This window comes from Balearica regulorum, chromosome 1 (assembly GCF_011004875.1).
Source record: "Balearica regulorum gibbericeps isolate bBalReg1 chromosome 1, bBalReg1.pri, whole genome shotgun sequence".
Classification (NCBI taxonomy): domain Eukaryota; kingdom Metazoa; phylum Chordata; class Aves; order Gruiformes; family Gruidae; genus Balearica; species Balearica regulorum.
This window is the reverse complement of record NC_046184.1, coordinates 66,199,792-66,215,845: the sequence shown is the minus strand read 5'-3', so window position 1 is coordinate 66,215,845 and position 16,054 is coordinate 66,199,792. Positions and strand designations below refer to the sequence as shown.

General features: G+C 39.0%; 2 protein-coding genes across 4 annotated transcripts in view; both read left to right on the top strand.

Annotated features, from left to right (window-relative positions):
* The window catches only part of BICD1 (BICD cargo adaptor 1), a 272,459-nt gene extending 260,475 nt beyond the window's left edge, over positions 1-11,984 (top strand). The window contains exon 8 of the mRNA XM_075755912.1: positions 11,855-11,984. Coding sequence (XP_075612027.1) covers positions 11,855-11,881 — 27 coding nt within the window. The 3' untranslated portion in view covers positions 11,882-11,984. The remainder of the gene's footprint in view (positions 1-11,854) is intronic.
* The window catches only part of FGD4 (FYVE, RhoGEF and PH domain containing 4), a 114,663-nt gene that overhangs the window by 59,933 nt on the left and 38,676 nt on the right, over positions 1-16,054 (top strand). For all 3 annotated transcript variants that reach the window (XM_075755944.1, XM_075755951.1, XM_075755962.1), the window contains exon 2: positions 11,855-12,016. In XM_075755944.1, coding sequence (XP_075612059.1) covers positions 11,855-12,016 — 162 coding nt within the window. The remainder of the gene's footprint in view (positions 1-11,854; positions 12,017-16,054) is intronic.

The window sequence follows — 16,054 nt, the reverse complement described above, 5'->3', positions numbered from 1 at the left end:
AAGTGAGCAGTGGGAGCTACGGGGATGTGGAGGGATGGAGGGGATAAAACTTTCTCTTCCTGAGTTGAGAGGCTGTCTCACTCTGTCTGGGGTTTCAGCAGCCTTTTTTCTTCTGTCTTGGGGCCTTCAAGCGTCTTCATTTTCAAAATGTTTGCAAAGTGAAAGGTTGCGCGTCCTTCAGGTATGTTGGACAAAACTGGAGCTATTGCAAAATTATTTCTCTTCCTGAGATGATGTTGGGTTTAGTGTATTTTTACATTGCATGATTTTTTTCTTAAAGCATTTCCTATCCAATTGTACGCTCAAAGACAGGGAAACTATTTCAGTATTCATATGACTATTAAGCTTTTTTGAACAGTACGGTAAACAGTCATCCTAGTCTGCATTAAAAATTGTTTAAATTTTTCAAAATAAGAAGCTTTATGAAATGATATTATAAATTAATCCTACACTTATGTTCTTTTTTCTTTGTTTTCTTCCTTTCTTTCTTCCTTTTTGTTTTTAAAAAAATGTATTTTAAATGGAGTTCTGGAAAAGAGAGGGGAGAGAACTAAAGAATAAAATAGTTCTGAATTTGTCTCTCAGCCAGTTTATAGCATAACTTATAAAGCTGTTTCAATCTGTTTAATGTTCAAGAGGCAACTGTACTGATGTGCAGGTCTGTTAATCTGGAGTGAATTCTGTAGACAGCACTAACAGTGCTCATCTCTGGCAATTTAGGGGTAAAGGATTTTTCCCCACCACATAAAAACTGGCATAATTATGGTAGGCTTTAAAGGGACTGAACAAGGAAGGTCCTTCTTGAACGATTTCACAGGAAGGCCCTAAATGTAGTTAAACCAGGCTTTTTGTGGCTATTCTTCCTTTTTTTTTTTTTTTTTTTATTTTAACCAACCAGGTCAAAAGCAGGAAGCACTTGAATTCTTGTGAAGCATCCAGCTTTCGGGTTCTTTATATTCCTGTTTTGGTGCAGCGAGCACTCCCAGGGAGCTGCTTGTTTTTCTGTGTTTCATAGATGATGGTTGTTAATTACTTGGCAGGGAGACTGAAGTGCTTGGGGAGCCTGACAGCCGGCTGCCTGCCCCGGCTTGGGGGAGGAAAGGCAATCGCCACCGAGCAGCCATAGTCCCGCACAGCTGCGCCGCTCGGGCTGCTCTACGGGACCAGCAACCGCATGTCCCTCTCCACCCACGCTTTCTTCTTTATCAAATTCATTGTTTTATATTTACTTGTAATCTTTCAAATAACAGGGAATAGTGCCTGGTAGCCTGTTGGGATGCTGTTGTGCAGTTAATACCCTGCAGCCTGTTCTTTAATTAGGGCATATGACTTTAAATCTCAAACTGCGCATTCTTAGAGAATAGTTTTTTGATTTATTTTTTCCTTCCTTACTGTTTGCTCCAAACCCATTGAGATGCAGTTCAACAGAATTAACATTATCTAGTGGCTACTTGCTTCTGGAAAGGGAGTCTTGCCTTCCTTTCCCCATCACTTAATTTACTTCTTTGCCCAAGCTCCAGTGCATGTAAGGTGAACGAATGCATGAAGCTGGCTGCGGGTTTTTTTGGCAGGGTTACGTTTCTGATAGTTTAACTTTCCCGAATTGCATCCTGGGGCTAAATGCATGCCAGCACTGATGCACAGAAAGTGTTGGGAGCAGGCAGCCAGGAGAAGGGAGGGGAGTGGGTCGTGACAGCTGGCTGCTGGATGGGCTTTGGGTTCTCAGATGTTGGCCGGACACATGGGCTGCCTCAGCAGTTGGATGTGGGAAGCAGTTTCCATCTATCAGTGATAGTTTTATTGGCTTGTATTGAACAATTGACTTCTGTTTGGATCTTTGGCTGTCCTGTATTTTGGATATATTATGCATTTATATCTTTAAATTACTTGAATGCTGTCTGTGTGTATAGTTATAAAACTTCTGCTCAGATCTTCTGAAATAATAGATCAGTTATAGTTTCAACCTTCTGTATTTAGATATTTTTTTCCCCTTTGGGTTTTTGTGTTGTTTTGGGTTTGTTTTTTTTCATCCTGTTTCTAAAAATGCTTTCTCTTAGCAGTCCTTTTATCAATAGAAGTAGCTGATTTCATGTCTCAAAACGTATGGCTGTTTTCTAAAATAGCTCCAAGTTGAGTTGAGATGAATATGAAATAACTGCACAGATAACTACGCAGAATAGAAGATGAGAATATACTGAGCAAAATGGTGAAATTTGTAGTTAGATCAAATTTATCAATTTTTTTTTTAAAAAAAACCTGTTAGTATTTGTCTAAAAATCTAAACACTCTGTTATTTCATAGTGGCTAATCAGTTATAGAAGAGGAGGTCTTTTTGTCATTTTCTGAGTTATCACTGCACTTGCATAGTATGCATATGTTGATATATCATCTTGAATCATTCCAATGGTTTGTATGAGACAGTTGGCTGCATTTTTTCCTCCCGTGACCCCAGTAGTACAGGTGCTCTCCTTAATGTGAAGTTAGACTGTGGTGCCCAGCATGGTGTCACGCTGGTTATCTTATATATGATAACAAGAAGAAAAGAAATCATCTTAAAGACTTCACAAATAAAGCGAAAGAAACATTTAGGGCTCAGTGCCACAATCCTTGCTCAGAGAAGTGATTCTTCTGTGATCAGTGAGTCTGCTTATACAAATGGGGTGTCTTATTTAGCAAATAGGAGCTCAGGACATTTATAAAATGATGAGCACCATCTCTGCAAAATATGCTGGTGTCAATTAAAAACCCAGTGAAAAAATGTCAATGTTGAGTAAAATATTAGTTGAGGGGACACTGCTCACCTCACACAGCTCTGCACAGAAAATTAAAAGGAAAAAATAGTTTGTGGAAAATTTGGCAGAGGTGCATCCTGTTCATCTTTTCTCATGGTAGAGTTCATAATCAAAATGGCTGTTACTGCAGTAAGAACTCAAGAAAGCCACGCAACCTTACTCAACCCCTTCCTTCATCAAACACATAGGAAGCTGTAAAGAGCAGTAAAGGGACAGGGAGGGGAGGAAATGACACTCAGATACAGGGCTCACCGGTGTTCCCACGAGTGGAGCAGAGAAAGAAGTTGAAGTTCATATTCAGGACGTTCCCGTGACTTTGAAATACTGCAATAGGAGAAGCAGTTCTTGAGCTGAAAGTTGCCACTGCGTCTTATGGCACTGGCAAAAGGCTGTGCAGACAAGAAGGGAGGAATTACCTGAAGTTACCTAGTGCAGAAATGAGACCATAACAGCAGAGTAGCTGACTCTGGTTATGGGATCAACTTACCCTGCCTTATCCTGGAGTGACGAAGCTGCTGCTACTTCTTTCTTACATTTTCTTTCTCAAGGCTTTTTTTTTTTTTTTTTTTTTTTTTTTTTTTTGTAATAACCTTGTGGTTCTTAACTACATGAAGCTCGTGATACATGGCTTGTAGGGTCAGGAACTGTGGTCATCCTTAAGTCTTGTAGATAGGCTTAATAAAAAGAAAGAAAAAATATTGTCGAAAACTGCTGAAAGAGATATTGACATTATTTTATGAAAAACAAGCTATGACAAGTCTCTACAATGCTATTGCTTATTTTCTCTTTAGATTTTAGGCTTGATAATGCATGTTCAGAGACCAAAGTGAAAACAAGGGTTTGAGGGAATGCTTTGTAATAGAGGAACTAAGTATGTGAAAGAGCAGTACTTGGTTCCTATAAACAGAACTCCTCATCCTCGGAGCATTCTCTTCAATCATGTGTCTTTCTGGAGACATGACTTGAATGTTGCTTGTCTGTTCATATAAGAAACTTCCGTTATTCATTAAATAGTTGATGAATGACCACCATTGGCAAACCCATTGTCCCAGTGTGTAGGTGACTCATAAGAACCTTAGTGTAAGAGATGCTGTGGTTTTGGCAGAGGACCTCAGTCATAAGCTACTACTTTCAAATGGCAAATTGTGCATTGGTGGCCTATTCCAAATCAGTGTTTTCCAGTCAAGGGAGATGCTGGCATGCTTCAGCCAGCGCTGGGTAATTCTGCCTGCTCCCTTCAGCATCCCTGCAACCCTGTGGTGGGGGGAGCAGCAGTGGCAGGTTTTGGGGAGTCCTGCCAGCTGAAGCAGCTGCTCAGTCAGTAGCAAGGCCCAAAGGCTTGCTGCCTCCCCTCCCTATGATGTTGGAAGAGGTAGTAGAAGAAAGCCACAACAGCAATGGCCAGGAATAAGGTTGTCACACGTTATCTCCATGACTTGCAGCCTCTGCAACCTGTCTTGTGAGCAGTGCTCTGTAATTCCACCCCTGTGGCCATCAGCAACCCTCCAGCTCCTCTATCCCTAAGGTGCCTCAGCATTGGTTTCAACATCAGTCACCTCCAAAAATTGGGTGATGAGTGAGCAGTGGCATTGCAGGACTGTAGATGACAGTATGAAAGCAGTGGCCCAAAAGGGGAAGGATGTAGAAGATGGTGACTGCGGGGGGGCTTGTTCTCAGAAGGATTACAACTGTGCCTTTTTAATACAGTTTTAAAAAGCTGTCCACTGTTCCTTTTCCTGTTTTATTGTACAGTAGTAAACATTCATAGCATATATCACTTAGACTTCTGTCAAATTAACTTTGATTTTAAAGACTCCAAATGTTGAAGGTGGGTTTTGCTTTTTTGACTTGCTTTGCATTTCTTTCCTGACATTGTGTCTCCATATTCCTGACTCCAGAATGCGCCCTCTCTAATGAGGAATGTACTGTAATCAGTGCACGTTGCATGGAGAAACCGTAATTACTTCGAAGGAACTAGGGTTTTTGGGGCTCAGTCTGGGGAAAAAGCCATTTGAAGTCTTGTTTTATTGGAACAGCACCAGTAGTGCAGGTTGTATTATTGCACTAATCCAAAATTTAGACAAATGTTGAAAGATAATCCCATTAATTGCTGACTTAGTCATTTTAATAAGACTCAGCAGATGTGCAGGTCTCCCTGCATGGAAACGACTATTAGATCAGAGCCAAAAGAACAAAGATCACAGCCAGACAGGACAACAGACTAAGGCACACTGAGTCTGCCTGCTGGAGCCAGGACATTTGTGATGAATGTGAAATTCACCATTAGGTCCTTTGCACGACATACAGTATACTGAGACTGAAATCAGGAGATTGTTGATAAATCTTATTTTGTTAATATTTCACTGCTTCCTGTTAAAGCTCAGACTTTATAATCTTGAAGAAGATAACCTATTTAAACGTGGTGGCATCCATAGCTGGTAACTTGGCAAAATGTAGCTCTTTAGTAGCAGTTACTAGAAGCTCTTATTTCAGTCTAAAAATGAAAGTTAATGTGGGAAGGATGCATGGTTTCTTCCAACCAGAACTATAAAGGTTGACAAAACACAGGAAAAGTGACAGTGAATGCTTGAATCATCTCATGAATACCCACAAACCAAACCAGTGTAGTAATGTCTCATCTTAAAGCAAGCAGATATGGGTACGTATCTACTTTGAATTGGGTTCTATCACTGATGCTCTGCATAACCCACCTTAGTTTATTAGAAATGAAATTATCTGAAGAGTCTAAGTTGTTTCTCTTCTTAGAATATCTCTTGTGTCTTGTGTGCAGTTAGACTTGCTGAAGTTTGTTTTGGTTCTCCTTCTGTATTACTGCTCTGTCTATTGTTGCAAGTGGTCCACGTACTCAGTGTTATGCATAGCACAGTTTGGAAACCTTTGCTCTGTGTTACTATGCAAGGTAGCATATCTACCAAGAAGTTAAATATTTTCTAGTTCTTCGCAAGTATTGTATAGCAAGTGTTTGGCCTGCCAGTTTTAAGTTTGGTATTGTTTCATCTGTTTAACTTCACCATCAGATGTTGTGAATGCGTTCACAGGGGTCATTGAACTAAAAGAGCAGTATCAATACACTTTTTGCTATCTAAAATGTATACCTACTGTATTTACTTGAAGATTTATTTACTCCATGCAATAAACATTATGAAAGGGGGGATAATATTTGTATGGTAGTTCTAGGAACGTTCCCATGCAGTGAGAAATAATAGCCTTTATATGCTTTCTATTTTCATTATTTCCAGAAAGTGGTCTGCTGCCTTCTGTTGGACTTAGAGTATTTTTCCCTGTGTCTGGAGGATAGCTTTGCAAGAAAAAACCCTACATTTTTGCATATGTATCTGAACTGATCCTTTATTAGAACCTGATCTGTGTTCTATGCTTTGCCAAGATTCCACTTTTCAAAGATAATTCTAAACCTTCTGATATTTGCCTTTTATTTTTTTGACCAGCACCTTCTTGCAGAAAGAAAACTGATTTCTTCAGCGAGACAGCTCTCCTGACTTCAGCAAAAGTTATTATTTTTTTTTTCCTTTTTATAGCATTGAGTTATCAACTGTTGGCACTTTTCAGCAGTGGCTCATGACATTAAAGGCTGGCCTGATGTTTAACCTTTAGAGCTTGTCTGCGTGGAACAGAATATAACTATGGCGTTTTTGTAGTGTTCTGCAGCTGCAAAGCATTCACAACTGTATCGCCACTGTGATGGGAAAGGTGAAGGTATGTCAAAACACGAATGTGAAACTAATTTGAGAGGACAGCATTTAATGCAATTTGGAGGAAGGTAGATTTTTTTTTTCATGAGAGAAACTTGGGCCTCCGGACTTCCTACTCTCTTCTTCCATAGTCCTAATTTTCAGATAGTTTGGGCTTCGTCCACTTATTCTTAAAACATGTTTGAGTAGGCATCAGCAGTATAAGCCTCTTAGTAACATGTTGGTTCCTCTCACAAACAGGACAAATCTGTGAAGGATAGGTACCAAGTTACTAGAAACTTAGTTTTGAGGGCAGGTTTGGACACAATTGTGGGCAAAGTCCACGACCTGATTTACTAGATTTCCTGCTCAGGCCTCAACAAATCTGTTGTTGTAACTGTGTGGGCGAGAGGCCAATTTCTGCCTTCTTGCCTGTGCTCAGGAAGCTTCCCTCTCTTCTCCTGGCCTTGCTACAGCTCCTGTAGTGTTTGGTGTGTAAGTGGATGAGTGGAATTAGCCTCTTGTAGCATCAGTGCTACTTAGTGCTCTTCTGAACTGATCAGGAGATTGTAATGCTGGGTTATGGTGGCTAAATGAGTGCTTTGGTAGATAGACTATTAGCTGAACCTCCACGTATGTCCAGGGAGGGAGTAGGAAGGGTGAAGCTTTGCATTGATCTTACATGCAAAGATCTAGCGGTAGAACATCAAGACCACAACCATTATGGCAGGTGTTCTTGGGACTTAACACGCAAGGTATATATAGCTATATAATTTTAAAAGAAGTAACTTTGAGACTTCTTTTTCCCTCCTGGCAATCTCAAGAGAATAACCCTTTTCCCAGGGTTGTAGACTTTGGTTACATCCAGAAATGCTGCATTTCTTTTATTCAGAATGTATGGTCAAGAGTGGGATCACGATAGCAGTAAAAATGAAATAGTGCTGGAACAGTATAGATGCACTATGTGCTATAAGCACGACTGAAAAGAAATATAACAGAAGACCTAGTGGTGTTGAGATTGTCTTCTTGAAGCTTATGGAACTGCTGATGGAGGACCCATCTGATACTAAAGCATTAGTTTAACCTTTTGTGAATGTAAATAAGCCTTCCCCCCTCCCCCCCTCCATGTTACTGGCATTTCAAGCGGGCTGGTTATGTTTGCCTAAATGTTCATGGCTCCAAGTTATTTCTAATTAGAATGCTCTGAAAAATAGATAATGCATCACCTAGCTTCAAATATTCTTGCAGATGCAAGCATGTTTGCAAGCATTCTAGCTTCTCATTTCCTTGCAGATAAGCAAAATAATTAAGTGTTTATCAGATTTACAGTGTTTATTTCTCTTTTCTGTTAGTTATTTATTACCTCCTCTTTCTCGCTTACATTCTTGCCTGTTCCCACCTTACTTTTTAACTTTTCCACACCTTTCTCTTCTCTTCAGTGTATTTTAATCATCCACAATTATAAGGGGTGGTATTAATCATATACTAGTGAACACAGTAACTGAGTGGTAGTATTTTGTTGCACACTGCATTTCTGACTTGAAGTAAAATTTCTCAATTATAATGCGTAGGAATACCAATAGTACACAAGTGTTTCTTTAACCAGGTCAGAAATAATCACAATGGGAATCTACTTCAGCCCAGTAAAAGCTGCAGATTTTTGCAGCATATCTGACTTGATGCATATATAATGGGATTTTAAGTTGTACTTATAGTGCAACAACTGTATTTCTAAAAGGCAGACTGTGTTACTGCTTGCTTACATCAACGGAATTGAGCAGCCTTACTGAAATGCATGCCACTGATTGCACAGCAAGTATTTGGATGCAGAGTGCTGAAATGTGCTGAAAATGACACGTTGTGGGCTTTTGTTGTAATGCATTTGCATACAATACACTAAATACAAGTCTGTGGTGAAAATTCCTATATTTTTGCCACAATTTTCTGGTCTGCGTCACCTGGAAGGTAATATCTTTCACTGGCTAGAAACCAGGGCTCAGATTTCCAAGGATGTTAAAGGATGCTTTTTATCCAGAGAATCTGACTACTCTATTTTCTATAGAAGTAGTATGGTGTGGCTAGATTTCCATTACCTTTTTCCATTCCAGCTTTACATGTGATGAAAGCTATTCATCTTGATGTGGCTATATTACTCTTCAAAACACACGGCTTGAGGATGTGACATGATTAACAGAATTACTAGTTTGCAATATAGGTTAAATGTCTGTAGTGTGTCCATCTCCAGCAAATAAGCCTTCCAGACAGGATGAATAATTTGCGTAATGGCTTGTACAACAGTAATGAATTTGAAGACGGTCTGTTTCCCTGCACCCCACACGTGCTGACAGCACATCTTGGGTCAGAACACCTCTCAGAGCTTTTGTTTTTCATAAGCAGTTGCAAAAGATCCCGTTACAGAGAAGCGATCGTTTCTGTTGCTTGTGTTACGGTTTTCCTTTACAGTGGATAAGCTTTACAAAATGGCTTTTGCCCACTGAACACAACTAATATTTGCCAATCTAGTGGGAGGCACGCGATGCTGACAACAAAATTGAGTCTTAAGACAGCCTAATGTTTTTGCATTAAAAGTTTGTTTTCAGCTGTTCCTGGTTTTGCTGGACTTTGTATTAAGGCTGTGTGCATGCACATATAAACCAAGTAGAATCCAAGTCTGAAAATCTACTTGAGGGACTGAGGTTGTGTTAAATGATTGCTTCAGGTCAATCTAAGTAAGGGCCACCGCTGCGAGGAGCTGTCTTGTTCCTTTCCAGCCATATTCCTGGCTGTCCCCTGTGCCAGCAGTAGTGCTGGGGTGGCCATGAGGTCAAACCGATCTACTTCAGATTTCAGCTGCGTCCTTTCTGCTGCTCATCTCACCATGTGGCTGAACAGCACTGGTGCCGGCATAGTGGAAGGAATAGCCAGAAGCAGAAGCTGGAGTGGATGGTGCTGAGGAGGGAGGAGGAGTGGCAGACCACAGAGCTGCCCTGTTCTCAGCAGCAGCTCTGCATCCACCTCATCTTAAAGTGATCATGACTGGTAACCTTAAACAGGAATAAGTGCCTTGATAAAGTCGTGCGTGTAGAAAAAGGTCCTATTCTGACCCCAGCAGTACCTTGTTTTCTTAGGGAATCCTTTTAATAAATATGGTACCATTTTGATGGAGATTTCCAGCCTTGGCCTGAACAATTGACAGCAGCAATGCCCCTTACTGAGCTGCAGTTGGGGAGGTGGAGATTTTGAAGCACAGAAGTTGTCAAATCTGCAGGCAAAATAGTTTTCAGAAAGCTGTAAGGTTTCAAACTTTCACCCTCATTGCAAAGTTATGAGAGTGATCTGAATGTAGATTTATAAATTATGTGCAGTTGCCACCTGACTTGTGCATTGTATTGATCCTGCAGGTGTTACTCTTTCTTAAATTTGTTTTTGAATTGGGGATTCCCCAATTGGAGTGTAAACTGCTACAGTGTGGTATGGGATTCTGTAGGATAGGGAAATTCAGCCTGTCAGCTCTTTGATGGAGACAAGGAAGACTTACTGGTACAACCCCCTATACCATCACTTTGGTCTGTCTAGGAGCTTCCAGTACTCACACCTCCATAGAAAAAAGAGAAACGGCACTTAAGGTACCTTAGTCATTGCGGAATGATGTGGGACAGAGCTCCCACTGCTGGAGTACAATATAACTTTTTGTGTATTGAGTGATACCCAAGGAAACAGAGCTGAGGAATTTCTGCCTAAGGTCACAAATGTCTGAGAAGCTTCTGTATGTAGTGGGCCTCATTAGATTACCTGCATCATTCTGGGACCAGCCACCTTTATCTTCCTGGGAGATGCTTTGCTAACTGAATGGGATGGAAGAGGGAAAGATGTCATGTTGCAGCTGCGGGTGTCTTGCATGCATCGTCATCCGAGTACTGGCACTTTGGTAGCGTGGGTTGTTGATCTTGCCATGGAGATCTGCAAGTCTCCATGTTTGTAAAGCCAGCTTCTTGGTGTAGGGCTACTTCAGTGTTTAAAAGGAAAAATGAGCTTCTAATAAACAAAGCATAAATACTTGAAAATATTTTTGGAATCCAGAAAAAGTTGAAGAATCTTGCAGCAGCGTTGAGCAATAGCTATGGCTTCTCTTTCAACTGCTGTTCTAAGAGCAGGCTTGGCTGTTGCTAGGAATGGCTTGATATTGATGGATTTTGCCATGAGAGGGAGAGATGAATTAGATTAGAGGGACTAAACTTTGCAGACCAGTTGTTGTTCAGAAGACATCAAAGGATCACCTTATGAAATAGTTGAGTGGCTTTTGGATTTGCTTTTTTTGGAAACTTGTAAAGAAAACTCTGCTCGTGCTTGCATTTCTACTAGTAAAATCTAGCAAAGGTAAAAGGATGGCAAATAATAACAGTAAATTGAAGTGTCCAAACTCTATCCTAATATTTTTTTTTTTAAATTGAATAATTATGACAACACTGCAATAAATAAATGGGTTTTCCTCCTTTCCCTTGCTCCTCCCCACAAAAATGTTGTGGATTTTTTTTTTATTCAGAGATGAATGAATATTGGCATAAGTGATATCTCAAGGTCCTTCATATTATTATTACAAGTTTTTGATTGTATTTACAAAACCAATTGCTTTCAGACCCCCAAACAAAAGTGCATGGTTTAGGCTTGTGTAACAATGTTCTAATAAGTGCTTTTATTACAATTTTCATTGTTTGAATATGTTTTGCTTTATATTTTCTTCTGACTTTCTTACCAATAGCAGCATATTGATGCTCTTAAACAGAATAATTTCCATTCTTCTAGGAAGAAATGAAATAGAAGAGTCAACTGGCTTTGTGCTTTTCTCTCTTTCTTTCTTTATTACTCCCAATAGGAGCCCTTTCCTACAAAAAGTTGCAATACATTTAGCTAATATTTGGATGCTACCTTCTGTAATAAAATGAATGTATACCATTTTGTGAACACTTTGAATACAGAAATAGAGTGGCTGAACAAAAATGCTAGTTTTTTCTATAATTCTTCTGTTGAACAAGCACATTGACAATTCAGATAGGAAAAAAGTCTGTTAAGACATTGTAATCTTTGTATAGAAGAGCTTAGGCTAGTGATAGTGGAAGTCTTTTTTTTTTTTTTTTTTTTTTATATCCAGTTCTTCAAGGTTTAAACAATGTAATAAATTTCACCGAAAGGCAAAGTGTGTTTTTAGGATGAGACACTCTTAAAGGGAAGATGAGTATTCTAATTTTCTCTGTAGAGAAGTGTTAGCACTTAATAAATGTGTTTATACATGTTCTACCTTATACTTAATCCTGTTTCTAATTCTTGGGGTTTTTGTATGTATTTGTTTTTCAGGCAGCAGCATCTGTCCAAAATCCTTAATATTACCTAGATCTTGTACGAGTGCCACAACCAGGCTAGTTGAGCAGAATGTATACAATGAAGCGGCTCAGGGAATAAATGGAAGTGTGCCAGTCAAACAGTCCCCACGTTCAGCTTCAAATCCAAAGCCACAAGGTAAGTAGCCTCAAATATTTTTGCTAGGGAAGTTGTTCTTCATCTCAGACTTTGAGAAATAGAGCACCTTGAAAGAACTGTATTTGTCAGAAAGAAAATAGCGGGGTAAAAGCTTGCTACTGAAATTCAAATGTTCTGTAAATGCTTTATGAATCTGTAATTTCTGATAATAATTTGCTGAAAAAGGTTCTGAGAAGGAAAGTTGAACTTACTGATATATTACAAGCACGTAGGTCTAGCTACATTTTTTTATCTCAAATGTCTAGTAATTTCCTGTGCGTTACTGCCAGGCAGCGAGTGTTAAATTTGTTCTCTGCCCAAGAAGTGGCTAGTAGGTAGAGGTGGGAGAACGTGTGTAAGCCCCTCCTTTGTATTAAATTGACGCCAGGGCTTGTTTTTCCAAAGGATTACTGTGTTTGAGCTGGAAGGTTTTGATACTGATTTTGAACTGGATTGTTTGGCAAGCTGGCTTCACAGCGGGGCTGGTGGGGAAGATACTCAGGGCCTTTGGGGTGCTAGCCGAGCTCGAGGGGAGCCCTCCTGCGTGAGTATGTGGAAAGATGGGAACTTTCCACATGTGCAGAAAAGCTGACCAATAATGTCTGCAGAGTAGAAGTAGATTTCCCTTCTTTCGGTCCATAAATAGTATCTTCACTTTTATAAGTTAAATAGGTCACCCTACATGTTGACTTTATATATCTAAACCTCAAACCATCTTTTTATGTGGTCTTCTCAGTAATATTCATGATTCCACTGAAGATGATCACAACAAAGAGTCAATATGTTCTCAAAATCTTGGATTCAAAGCAAATCTGGACTGATGCCTTTTAGTAGTGACCTGCAATAGGAACTTCATTCATCTCAAAAGCTTTAAAAAAAAAAAAAAAAAAAAAAGAAAAAAGTGAGGTTAGAAGATGGATACAATGATCCTGCTCAGGGAATTGTATTCTGAGACACAGTGTTGATAGGACAGAAACTAGAATTACTTATAGAAAACTAGATCACATCTAAATCATGTATAGAAAGTAGAATCACATAGAGTCATCATGTAGTGAATTTAACAATCTTTATATCAATTAGTGGGAAAATGAATCCTGAAGAGTGTTGCATCAGTCCTGAGTTCATCTTAGAGTTAAGGGGGGAAGAAATGTATTGTGGTGTCAAAAAGTTATGTTTTCTTAGGGAGAACAGGAGCAAAATAAAGCTGTATTTTTTCATATTATTTGTTATTATAGAACTTTTGCCAGTATTGTTCATTAAACTAAGATGTTTTTATTGGTTATATGTAAACATTACTTATCTGAGTAGTCTTTCTGCACCAGTTCCTAAGTCTCTGAAATGCATTCTCTGAAGCTAAGTGAACAAGAGAACACGTGTTCTTCCTAAGAAAAATATTTTAGCAATTTGTTAATGGATACGCAGAAATGGGCAATCAGTAAAAAAGATTTTAAGCCTTTCAAAAACAAAACCAGCTCACTTATTATAAATTTTAGCTGTTTAAATTAGGAGTTGGATATTATTGGACCCCATTCATTCAAGTAGTTACACAGCTGTTGTTGCTCTTTCCTAGCCATGACTTCTGCGTTTGTCAAAATTGCTTGCTCCAAAATGTGGCATAGCCAGGAATAGTGTTGTAGTCTAAGAAATGCATCTGTGTAGATTATATTCAATACTACTGTTGTAAATAGTATTTTGTGCCTGCTTTGTTCATGGGCCTATGTCTTTTTCCGTTTAATTGTATTAAATATGTGCATCATATTGAAGTTATATCTTTTTGGCCTTTTTATTTAATTGAAGCAAAACAAAATAGAATGAATGAGATAAGGATTTGGGAGTCCAAACAATTCAAGCAAACTAAACTGCTCTAGTTTATTGGTTTAAATGTGGTCGCTAATTTTTTTTTTAACAGCTTGTCACGTACAGGTACAGAAATGCTTTTGGTTTAGAGTAGCAGGAAATGTTTTTTCCAAATGGTTGTTCTAGTCATGCAAATACTAAGTGTCCTTTCATAGTGAAAACAGACCTGAATTGCAATGACAGTGTATTTGGTTGTTGATGAACTAACTGCAAAATGACCTTCATCTAACCTACCAAAATGTATATAATTAAAATGAGAGATACAAAGATGACTTCGAGGTTGTGTTACAAATGGGGTACGGATATTTTTAGTAAACTTAGACTTAGCTTTAATAGAGGAAATAGAGCTTTAATATAGAGGAAAAATGTCAAAAATCTTGCATTTGAAGTGAACCCTGGGCTCTGAACCTGTTTTGTCTGTACTTGGTCTCTGAGAAGTAGTTTAAATATTTGGAAACAGATCACTCAGGGTAACTAGATCAAATGAATAAATTTTTGCACAGAATCCAATATAAAATTCTTTCATTATTTTCCCCTGACATTTCAAGGAGAAAACAAAGTAGCTGCCGGATACACGGACAGTAAAGGAGCAATTTTTGTTCCCCAATAATTCCTTCCATCAACAATTTAGCAATTCATATGTCAGATTTCTGTGTTTGATTTGTGAAAATCTTTGCAAGTTTGGAAAAAAGCCTGTAACTGACTGAAGGCCTATGAGGGAATTAAGCAAAGACATCAGGACTGCAGAGAAAAGCAGTCGCAATCTGCACCAGCTGTGAAACGTGGTGTTTGCCTTTGCATCTCTGATAAAGTGGGTTAATCCAGACTGATGGTAGTCAGTGGAAATAGCAAAATACGCTACTGAGTTCCAAGGCAAACGTGATGCACGAGAGATGAAGCAAATTGTTAGGTAATTTGAGATTTGCCCTTACCTACAAATATTTGGGCAGTGATCTGAACCTAGCAATAACAGAATGCATGTAGAGTGACATGTACGAATTGACCAGGTTTTTTTCTGGTTTCTTCTATTCCCTGCTCTTTGAACCTCTTGCATGAGCTTTATGATGCCCAGTTACTAAGTACTGGGCACTGAAACCATTGTCTGTACCAGGCAGTTTTATTGTAGGATGGAAAACATGTTGACGTATCAACACTTCTTCAAAGCAGTGAAGTGTCTTGTCAGCTCAAGACTGTGCATCAGTTGCTCAATTAAATTTTTCTAATGAGTGCTTAGGAGTACTTGTGAATCTCCTGCTGAGGCTGAAGAGGCATTTTTGTTTGGGTTGGAGATGATTTTTCCACTCCAGAAGATGGCCTGGTTTGTGCTACTCTGATGTGATATGGAGACAAGGCATTCAACACGTAGACTTCAGCAGTCAGTTTTAGCTGACTATCTACTGTGTAGCATTAATCCTGTCCTCCTTTCTCAGTTAATTATAATATAGTCTGAGGTTTTGAAGGTATTCAGTGGCCTGGGCCCAAAAGAACTGAAAGACCTCTTAAAGGGGTCTGGGATGTAGACTGGTCTTCTCTGGCAAATGAAACTTTGACAATTAAAGGTGAATTGAACTAAAACTTGAGAGCTGTTTCTAGCTAGTCTTCTCCAATCTCAGTGGTGCTTTAAGAAACCTGTAGCAATGTCTCTTTTATCAACATAACTGCTAAATCCCAAACCTTATCTCTAGGAAGACAACAAATGAGAGAACAAAGCATATCTGATCATCATTATTGATCTTCTTTCTTAATGTATTATATTCTTATTATTCATATATGATATAAAAATGTGGAAATGTACATCCTAAAGAGGAGATTACTTTTTCTGCTGAGTCTAGGTTACTAGTTATTTTGTACTGTTCTTGTGAGTGTAAATCTTTGGTATCTATCCAGCTGTGCTCATTTGATCTTCCTGAAGGTGACGGAGCATGCAGGGAGGTGATGAAGGATGACTCAGCCAGGAGAGCTGTACTTGCTTACCACAGTAACTTTTAACTGTGTATTTTCATTGAATCAAAGCCTAGCAGCATTTTGAACCAGGAGCAGTTAAATGCATAGAGGGTGATTGAACACATTATACTTTTTAAAAGAAGAGATAAATGATCTTTGCTAATATGCTTTGGAGTCAGCAAAGGTGGTTGCACATTTTGAGCCATTTGTAGCATTACCTCCCATTTCCTTATGTAT